Source organism: Pinus tabuliformis, chromosome 2_2, assembly GCF_031772625.1.
Source record: "Pinus tabuliformis cultivar Carrire ecotype Pingquan chromosome 2_2, CPIR1, whole genome shotgun sequence".
Classification (NCBI taxonomy): Eukaryota; Viridiplantae; Streptophyta; class Pinopsida; order Pinales; family Pinaceae; genus Pinus; species Pinus tabuliformis.
This window is the reverse complement of record NC_142300.1, coordinates 980843588-980854443: the sequence shown is the minus strand read 5'-3', so window position 1 is coordinate 980854443 and position 10856 is coordinate 980843588. Positions and strand designations below refer to the sequence as shown.

General features: G+C 38.2%; 1 protein-coding gene across 1 annotated transcript; it reads right to left on the bottom strand.

The window, feature by feature from the left end:
* Positions 1-1286: 1286 nt before the first annotated feature.
* LOC149196565 (uncharacterized) lies at positions 1287-2299 on the bottom strand. Its single transcript, XM_089408342.1, has 2 exons — positions 2110-2299; positions 1287-2059 (listed from the first exon to the last, which is right to left on the bottom strand). Exons 1-2 carry the CDS (start codon positions 2297-2299, stop codon positions 1287-1289), a joined length of 963 nt encoding a protein of 320 aa, XP_089264468.1.
* Positions 2300-10856: the final 8557 nt, after the last annotated feature.

Genomic DNA, 10856 nt, shown 5'->3' with positions numbered 1-10856 from the left:
GTGAACAATAACTTAAAATATATAAAAATATTTAATAAACAAATATCATATTTTTTTTTACTAAATTTATGGAAGTAAACTTTTTTAAAAATAAAAATTTAATGAATATCTCATATAACAAACATCCTAAAGCATGAATACTGCGAAATTTTTAGGAAAATTATGAGGATGGCTTATGTTTTCAGAAAAATTGGAAAGTGATATATAAATGGAAAATTTAATTTCCTACTAAGGGATAAAGATTTGCATAAATTTTGATTGGCAATAACCACTAACAAACTTGTACAATTAGATTTTTATTTATACTTGCTAAATTGTTTAAAAACACATAAATAATGGTAGACAATAATTCTTAATGAGAATTGAACATTATTTATTAGATTGGCAAGAACCAAGGAAAAAAAAAGATATTATATAAATAGCAATTCAACTTTTAAATTTCCGAAAATACATTCTAGATTTCCGAAAATACATTCTAAAATTGGTTAGAATTTATACTTTCTTTTTAAACCTTCACAAAACTCCTTCCTTATCATCACCTTGCTAATCTACGTTAACATGTATGATCTTATTATAAATCAAAACATTTGAATTTGAAAGTGATTGGGTTTGAATGATAAACCAAATTTCCTAAAACATCGGTTGAGAACCTCTTCATTCGTTTTTAAAAACCTCTTCATTCGTTTTTAAAGGTGGTAATGAAAATAACCTCTAAAATAAGAAGTCATTATGATCAGTCTTCTTTCACCAATGCTTTTGAGGTCACTTTAAAAAGGAAGATTAGTTTTGGGTCAAGTTAGTTATAAAGGAGGCTAAAAGCTAAAATTATAATTCATTTAATTATTTATAAAAATATTGTAAAGAAATATAAAAGCTGTTTTATTTTTTTAATTTCATTAATTTTAAAAATAATTTTGATAAGTCCTTTAAAAATAACCTCTAAAGTAAGAAGTCATTATCATCAGTCTTCTTTCACCAATGCTTTTGAGGTCACTTTAAAAAGGAAGATTAGTTTTGGGTCAAGTGAGTTATAAAGGAGGCTAAAAGCTAAAATTATAATTCATTTAATTATTTATAAAAATATTGTAAAGAAATATAAAAGCTGTTTTATTTTTTTAATTTCATTAATTTTAAATATAATTTTGATAAGTCCTTTAAAAATAATCTAGAAAAGAGCTTAAAAATTTAAAGTTTTCCGTTTAGATCAGGTTACTCGTTGCTTACCAGATCACCATTTGGATTCATTACGATCCACCCATCATTATCATTTTCTTTTAAGTAGATGATTAGTCATCGATATCCACATAATCAGTTGGATTAATCAGCGCCCATCCACCATAATCATTTTGGTTAGAAGCTGATGATTGGCCATCGCTTACCAGATAATCTAACTCCAGTTCTTTTAACCTTTTCTCACATGTCAACGAACATGCCATTGGTATCAATATGTTCGCATCCAAAGCCTCCTCTGGGAACCCTCGCAGAAATGTTAGGAGATCGTGAAAAGGCAACTTCAACATATCGTTCTGAAATAACTTGAGCAGTGCCAGGCCCAATCCTAAAACGGCCTTCATACCCTCGAAAAGAAAAACGTTCCAAATCCGGACAACTAATGGAAATGGCAAGTCTGCAGAGAAAGCAGTCATGAACCAACTGCTTGCATACATCGCTGGCGTTATCAGCTGTCGCTCAAAATTCCTAGCCAGTTCGGGCAGCTGCTCCTTCACAAGAATTTCGAACTGAAAGAAATATTGGTGAAGTAGAGGCAGGTCTTTTAAATATAAACCCCGAATTTGCATACATTTGATCAGTGCCACCATAACCCAAAAGGCTTGCTCATTCATGTGAAGCAGAAGCATACCAGCTATGAAATTCATCCCCTGCGCATACCCCACCTCTCTGTCGTAAACCGAATACACCTTTAAATCATTGTGGAGACACCTCTGCCCGGGCCCGTCTCTCGTTTGAAATAATTGGTGTGATGTCAAAGTGCGATGAATGTCTTTCACGATGTGCTTCTCTGACTCTGATTCACTGGAAAGGAGAAGATCGCGGCCGCCTGAAATCAATTGTCAAACGTCACCCCTCATGGATTTGGTAATGCCATGCCTGATTCGCCTTTTAACTTCATTTGCGTTACCTTCCTGCAATCAGTGATTCCAATCCAGAGCATTAATGGTTGACCGCCGCTTGGGACGTCCTTTTTCATCACCGGCATCATCGGATGGCGTCTTTGTAGAGTACTGTGCAATAAGTATAAGTTTATAACATTATCATTCTCAAATTCGCCACTGGTCATTTTTTCGGCACTCTAAGGCAAATTTACGAAACGGGAGTGAGGTTCGATCCACTAATCGATCTTCGCGGATGTTATATCGAACAGAGACGCAGGTGCTTATCGGTTACGAGAGAGCTGACTATATGATTAAATAAACGGATAAAATATTGTTTATACAAATAAAATGACGCCGACGTCAGCATGTTGGTGTTTTTAACATGGAATTAGGTCGTATATATACTTTTTGTCCGAGAGACTCAATTTTCTTCCTTTAAAATGGTTTTTTAAACATGGAATTAGGTCGTATATATACTTTTAGTCCAAGAGTCTCAATTTTCTTCGTTTAAAATGGTTTTCTAATACATATACGTATTCAGGGTAAAAAATATTTTTTCACTAATATCTAATAATTAAAAAAAGGCACTTGTGCCTTAGCTTCAAAGTCAAAGTTCATTTAGTAAAATGAGGGTCACTAAATGATCAAATAAATTTTAAAACATGTAGCGTAAAGAAACTCACAAATTAGTCTAGAAATTTTGGAAAGATTATAATAAAATTTAGTAGAAACTTTTTATAATTTTGGTAACAGTTTGCAAATTTCAAGATTTTGGGTGTCGGAAGGTTCTTGATGATGTTGAGTCCATTTCCACCATAAAAAAATAAAAAAATATATATATATATATATATATATATATATATATATATATATATATATTCGAACACCACAACATTCTAATTTAAAAATAAAAAATTACCATATTCCACCGAAAAAATTGTCTTACAATAAATTTATGCTGTCACTCAACAACACCCTTCCTAAAATAAGTGTCACTAAATGATGGCTTGATTCCAAAGTTAGGTTATTAAATGCTTATGGAAGTAAATGTTGATTCTAGCTTTTCTCAAATCTATACTTTGTTAGTCAATGGGGAGTATAAAAATCCATCTAATTTCGAGTAAATTACATTGACTTTTGTTTTTAACCTGAGAAAAAATTATCCATTTTTTATTAAATTTATTTTTTGGATATATATATATATATATATATATATATATAGTTCACTCATAACACCTTTTAAGAGATTACGTGGAACGATAAGATCAAATAAACCATGATCGACACAAGCACAAAATTCCGATTGTTCAGATAATCAAATTGGTTCTATTAGAGACAGGTCATATTGATGACCAAGACTCTGGGGAAGAGGCAAGCTTCACCCTTTCTTTATCTATATTTTAAATCTCTCTTAAAAAGAGGCAGTATTGATACGGTTTCGAAAACATTCAACCCTTTCGTCTTTTATTAAGTACAGACATTTCGGTCAATGCACCTTTAGATGCTTTCATCTCCTGAGGATTTTAGTACCGAGCGAAAGGTTACACCTATGCAATAGACCTTGCTTGTATAGTTGAATCTATTTGATAGTGGCAACCAATCGCTCTCCTGACTCATGGAATTAATAAACCTGGTCAGTACACTAGTTATCTTACACATCTGTACTCGAGTATTTAGGACTCATTGTGAGTGTATAAATCCCTGATCTACTCAGGGAAAACCTCCCGATACCTGCGCGAGATATTCGTAGTATTGTCCACTCATATTGCGCCAAACACTCGAAAATGAAACACAAATTCTCGTAAACGAAAAGATATTCCTTCTTAAACAGACAATCGATCCGTATGTTACAATCGGATCGTGGCAGGTATAGTTTAGCGGTAAAAGTGTGATTCGTTACATTATCAACTCGAATAATGGAAGTATCTTTTACACGGATCTTTGATCCATCTAAAGCTCTATTTCCAGATAGTTTCAAAACCTCCCCTATACCATCCATCCAGAGTTCATATGTTACACAACTTCATATACTTTACGTTCCCATATTAGAGTAGAAGTGGCAAGTACGACGGATATTCCGAATACCTGGGCAGAGAAATTCTCTGGAGTTGATCCATCCTAGCTAAAGGCAAACCTTTGGCTCGTTCTCTTTCTTCACCCCACGAAGAAACCCGCCAGTAAAACAAATATATCCTCTCCGGTAGCATAGTTTCACCCCGGTAAGCCCGCCAGTAAACCCGGCTGACCAGAACTTCAATCTATGCCCCTCTTCGGGGAGTCCGGCCAAGTCCGTAAGGTCATATCTCAGAGCCTTACTTTATCTAAGTGTTATAGCTGGCTGTGACTCGTAACATTACTTTATAGGGCCACCTATGAGACTCTTACTTATGATGCAGACATATCACTGATATGCATGCCGCATGTACGCCTAGCATAGACTCTTCCCTCCCTGGCATACCATTACTAATAGTGGGTAGTAGTGGGACTACCTAGGATAGGGTGGTCCCATGGGCCTACCACTAGTGGTGCCTACCAAACTATGCCTACCACGGGTAAGCTTGATTCACCTTTCAAGATCACTATACTGGGTTGACTTTTCATAACCTTACCTTCGCTCAGGGAGGACCAGCACCTTACCAAGCAGAGCTAACTCAGGTCATACCTCTTCCTTGACCTGATCTAGCTCTTTGAGGGGCCAAGGAAATAAGGAGAAAGGGCCAAGACTTAACACCGCGACCAACCAAATAAGGCGCAGGACCAACCAAATAAGGCGACCTTACCTTACTCAGTTAGAAGGAAGGGGTTGACCTTGCTTGACTTGATGGGACCAACTCTTCGAGCTCTGGTAATACCCAGCCAGCCATTCATTCTAAATACTCTAAAGGAAAGAAGAGTCTCGCCCCCTCGTGACTAAAACGGATACGCTCAGGGCCAAAACTGCTAAGGGCATTCCATCCGGCTCCAGCATCTGGATAATATGAAATGCGACGTGGCCAAAACAATCAATGCATGGGAAAGAATATCCCGAAAAGATTGAAAATGGATTGAAATACCAACTATATACTTACTGCCTTATAGTAATACCTTATACTAGGTATATAAGTGTATAATAGCAGTGATATAACCTTAGCCTAATGGTAATAGACATACTATATACGACTATTACTAGGATATCACCACCGTCCTATTAGCAGCAGCAGCTCGCACCACTGGTTATCCAGTATGGCTTTGCCCTTGAACCCTCCCTTTGATGCCTTAGGCTCTACCATCCGACTCGGATATGCCGTATACACTAGATAGGTATAGGTATACTGTCCTTAGACCTATCATTTATATCCCCATATGGTTATACGTCTATTTAGTTCTTCCCAGATAGGTCAAGTGTATTATTTGTTCATGTAGTTCCTAATGAGTTGGTTGATTCCTTCTCTAGTTCTATCTGACTGATCTATCGAGTTCTATGTTCCTTCTATAGTTGTGTTTCCCAGAGAAACTAATTCATTTCAATTCCTAATCTTTCTACTCGTATATTTAGGGAATTTGTGCTTTGCCCCTACATTATAACCACAACTGATTATCTCACTCGTTGGGCAGAGGTGGCACCTACAAGAGACTGTAGCACACATATAGCCACCACATTCATCTTTGAGCATATCATATCCAGATTTGGATGTCCATGAAGCAAGGTATTGTGAAAGTAGAATAGCAGTGGGTAGGATCGGGCCTTAAAAACCTTAAGGCTCTTATAGGGAATTCAGGCTATTGAATCATGCAATCTTTTACGAACTTTATTAGGGTGCGTAAGCATGGCTCGACCACCCTTTAGTTACTTATTTTAGAGGGGCCACCCATATGATGGATGAGCGATAAATCCCTCACCCTGCCGGTCCTCATTCGACTAATGAGATAGGTTATTCCGTGATCGATATTACCTCACCCTTCTTAGGTCGGGTGAGCGCTTTCGCTCCTCAAATTAGATTGCGTAATTACGTATATAATGACTGGAATCACGGACAAGTTTCAGTGATGGCGGCCTTAACAGTCGAGCCTGCTTACGCATCCTCCCCAGGTTAGATCAGTCCAAGAGCAGGCTGGTTCCGCTGGGCTCAGGGAGTAGGGAGGCCATTTCCAGGAGTGGGAAAAGGGAGGGAAGGAGGGAGATGAAACACCTACTATTATATATGTCATTTCGACCAGTGATTCCAGTCATTCATTATATACGTAATTACGTATATCTGGATTGCTTCATTGGGAACTAGGGCTGGAGGTGAAGTCTAAGGCATGGCTCAAGGGCAGAGGAAGGCTGGATGGAGGATGGCTGGCAGAGGATGGCTGGAGGTGAAGGAAGAGGCTGGATGGGGTATGGCTGGCAGAGGATGGAGTTGAAGGATGGAGTTGAAGGATGGATGGAAGAGGATGCCTAAGCAGGCTCGACCATAGGGAGAGGATCTCGGGTCTAGGGCCTAGGGCAGAGGGCTAAAGGTGAAGTCTGAGGATGTAGGTATCTCGGGCTGTCTGTGTATCCGTCCAGTTCCGGTCAGTGGGAACACTTCATGCATGGGTTTTCAGGTGATGCACCACCTCACACTAGTTCACTTCCGTCCCCTTTGGCCGCTCCTCCCGGCCAGCCAAAGCAGAAGACCGGCCAGCCCAGAATCCTCAAATCAGTATCCGTGCACCTCCCCTCCCTAACTCACTCACTCGGGTCAGTTTCGATCCGTCCGCTCTTTCTTTTCTCACATTGGTTGTTCACTCAGCTTCAATCTGTTCATCTCTTTCTTAGTTCGCTCAGCTTCAGCCCTTTCTTGTTCGCTCAGCGAACCCCTTCAGCTCTTTAACATCACATCACTTCACTTCTTTCTATCTGTCTATCTTTCTTTATCTAGTTTGGTATAGATTGATATGGATTTATAAGCTATATAGATTGGTAATAAAGTATTATCGATAAGTGAATTACGATCTATACAGAAAGATAACCATTTTCTTCAAAGAAGTGAGAATTTTATTCACTTTTCAAAACAAAATTGTGTTTCTCATTTGGCCTGTCTGGTTGGAAACCAAACAAGCTACAATATAGCCATGTTTCCATCATACTTTTGGTCATGACATTGCTGATCCATGTTTTGACCAACATTTACAAAATTTACAAAAAGGTGTATGACACCAATCCTCATATCTTTTACGAGCACTCCTATGCTAGTCAAACCACTTGGCCCTAACAGTGACTAAGCTACTAAATGTAAAAAATATGTCAAAAGGAACATAACAACAACTGAGAAAAAACCACCAGTAACATATCAAAAGCATTAAAAACATTTGTGTTCATGGTCTTTGCCACGAGAGCTTTCTTCTTGTTCAGATGGCTCCTGATCTCTATCCTAGTGTGAGGTCTCCCTTTTCATTTTGCGAACACAAAATCATCATACTTTGGCCACTTGATCTTCATCCTTGCCTGGAGCAAGGTCCATGTGATAACCATAATGCAAGAAAATATCAGACTTTTTTGCCATAGTGTCAATGTGGTCCTTCTCGTGACATTCAATATCCACTAACATTCGTGGATGGCTTTCTAGCTATTCCACCTTCTAGAGAATGTCGAGTTGCTTGAACTATGATCCTAGAGTGCTTATCTCTGTAATGACTTCCCCATGAGCATTTTCATGTGCCACGATGTGTCCACAGCCTTATGGTAGAGGGTTTCGCTGGTACTGGTGATCCCCATATCTATCACCATGTCGAATTGCTAGAACTATGATCCTAGAGTGCTTATCTCCGTAATGACATTCCCCATGAGCATCTTCATGTGCCACGATGTGTCCATAGCCTTGTCGTAGAGGGCTTCGTGGGTACCATTAATCCCCATATCTGTCACCTAGTCCACCTCTTCTCCAACCTCACCCTATGACTTATTATCTCTATGTTCCCTCACATATTGCTCCATTGCTTCCAAAATGGCCTTTCCTTCCTCTAAGTCTAAATGCACATACGATTGAGCAGCTTCCTAAGTTGTGGTCTCCAGACTTGTGTGCTTACAAGGAGTGGCCTTTTGTGGCCCTACGTGCAACGTTCCTCCGTGATAAGCCTACCTATTGCAATCCATGATTATGTAAACATAAATCTTACACAGAAACAAATGAGTTATTCAGACATTGTGGAACAACTTTTCATGTTGGAAAAATAATAGGCATGATGGGTTATAAATAGTTATTTTTTCCCTTGAGCTTCCACTATTCTACAACTTTTTAATTTCACCCATTATTCCATGATCAGGGTGCGATAATCTGCAGAAACTAATCTGTGTTCACTGCTCACTTACCTACGTCATCTTTGGATGGTGTATTTTCATCATTTCTATATTTTTCATTGGCGTTAACTATATATTTCTACGTTTCAAGTAATATGCTATATTTCTTCTTTCCTAGCACGTGGGCGAAGGAAGAGTCGTACCGTGATTTTTTCCTCCCTTTTTGATATCCTTTCCTACCATGATGATCCACATACCTTACGTTTGGAGAGTTTTGACACCACTGTGATATAACAACCTTCTCTCGTGTTGATTTTGTGTTGCCCATGGTTTTGGATTTCTAATGATAATTTATCACTTCTTGGGATTTGGCCCTCTCTCAGGCATGTCACCTCTACCCTGATCCAAGTCTGATCCCGACTCCTCTCTTGCATGTCCAACTCAGCTAGGGGAACACAATGATCTTTTAACTATCCTTCTATGATCCAGGAGGATCTCCACACATGGAGAAGTTTACTTTGTACACCATGAAGAATATTTGATGAAAGGTGACAAATCCTAAAATAAGAGAATAAATGGGATTAATACTTTTATGCCTTGTTTCATTTAAAATAGAAAAGTGGAGAATGTTGTAAGTGAGTAGAAAATGACACACAAAATATTCACTTTTTTTCATTTGAGAAATTAGTTTTATGTGAGAATTGACCTCACAACTAATTTTCTGTTTCTAAATCAAAGGCTGAGGGCTCTTGGCATGGTTGAGATCCTTGAAGTTTGGATTTTACCATTTTCTTGTCTTGAGTAAGTTTTAGATCCTAGAATCATGGGTCTTGTTTTTCCTAAAAATGTCTTAATATCATACTCTTGTGGATCTCGGGAGTTATGTCCTTTTGTGGGGAAAAACTATATAAATTCCTTATGAGATATTTTTTTGGGGGGAGAACCCTTTGGAGAACTTTTTTGTTAGCTTTTGGAGGAGCTTTGTAAGAGATTGATTCCTTGTACTAATAGAAAATGTAGTCATTCTGGTCCTAAGGAAATGTCTTTTATGTGAGTGCCTTTCGCCCTTTTGTTAGAAGGAATCTCTTTAAAGAGTATGATCCACATATGGTGTGAGATGTTTTTGCCCATTGTAAGAAGGAGAATGCCTCATAATTAATAAAGTGATTCATAGTTCCAAATGAATATGGAGATGTAGCCCCTTCCCCCCCAGGGTGAACTCCATTATCATATCGATGTTATGATTATTCATGGTTGTTTGTGGTACTTGTTTCATTTATGTTTGGATTCTTTGAAAAATGTTGATGTGATGGTAAATCATTATTTAAATAATGTGTCACTCATGTACGCATGAAAAATAATGTCAGTAAAGGGTCCTGCAATAAGTGTTTTTGTTTAATTAAGTTTTATAAAAATTACTCAGAACATTATGGGACTTCATCCCATCCATATTCACCCACCTCAGTTGTCTTTCTAGCTCTTTCATTCGCCAACCTATCCACCACCTTGTTGTGGAATTTGCAAACTAGATTAAACTCAATTATTCTGATGTCGTCCAAGTGTCCCTAAAGTCATTCAATGATCTGGCTTAGGAACTATTGCATCATAACCTTCCCTATGTGTATACCACTCCGAAGACTCTTCGTTGCTCTGATTACCACCGATGGGTCTCCTTCAATGGTGCAGTGGTGGGTGTTGGTCCTTACTGTAATATGTAGCCCTTGTTCTAGGGCATGGCATGGAACTCCACTTCATTATTAGTAATAACAACCAGGTGGATGTAATAAAGCCTAAGGATACTACGAACACAGTTTTGAATTAACCCTCCCACTCCAGCTCGACTTGGGTTTCCTTTTGAGGCACCATCAAAATTCAACTTTATAAACCTCGAGGCTAGAAGTACCCATTCCATTGCCACACCATGAATTTTTGGTTGCTTCCTTCTGTACAGAGGTGATTGTATCCCTTTTAGTCCTAATGTTTCCATAATTATATACTCTTGCTCAATCGGATTTTTCTATCTCGTTTGTCTCAGGTTGCTAAGGATTGTTTCTTGTAATTGTTGCAGGATTTGGGCTATCAGGGTCAAGGTCAGGCAGGACTTGTCCTAAAATATCTCGTGATTTCGTTCCTTCTAGACCACCCAAATCACAAATCTAGGGCTTAAACTCTAAGAAAGGTTCACCACCTAATTTTTCAAGATTTCTCCTCTCCATTTTCTTAATGTTACTTGGACATTATCCCAATGTCTATCTATTTGGGAAAACACCTGAGACAACCAATCCCATAATGTAGCCCCATACTCATCGCTGTTGAGGAGATGGTTGATATATTCTTCTTGGTTTTCACAAAGGCTATAGTGTGAAGGACTATAAATCGTCTACGACATAGGTTTTCCCAAGTTAGAATCCTTTTGCGCATAACTATCCATATGAAAAGTTTTATCCTTGGCCATTGAGGGGTTAACCAAAGCTTTTTAAACTTCCGTTATGCTATGT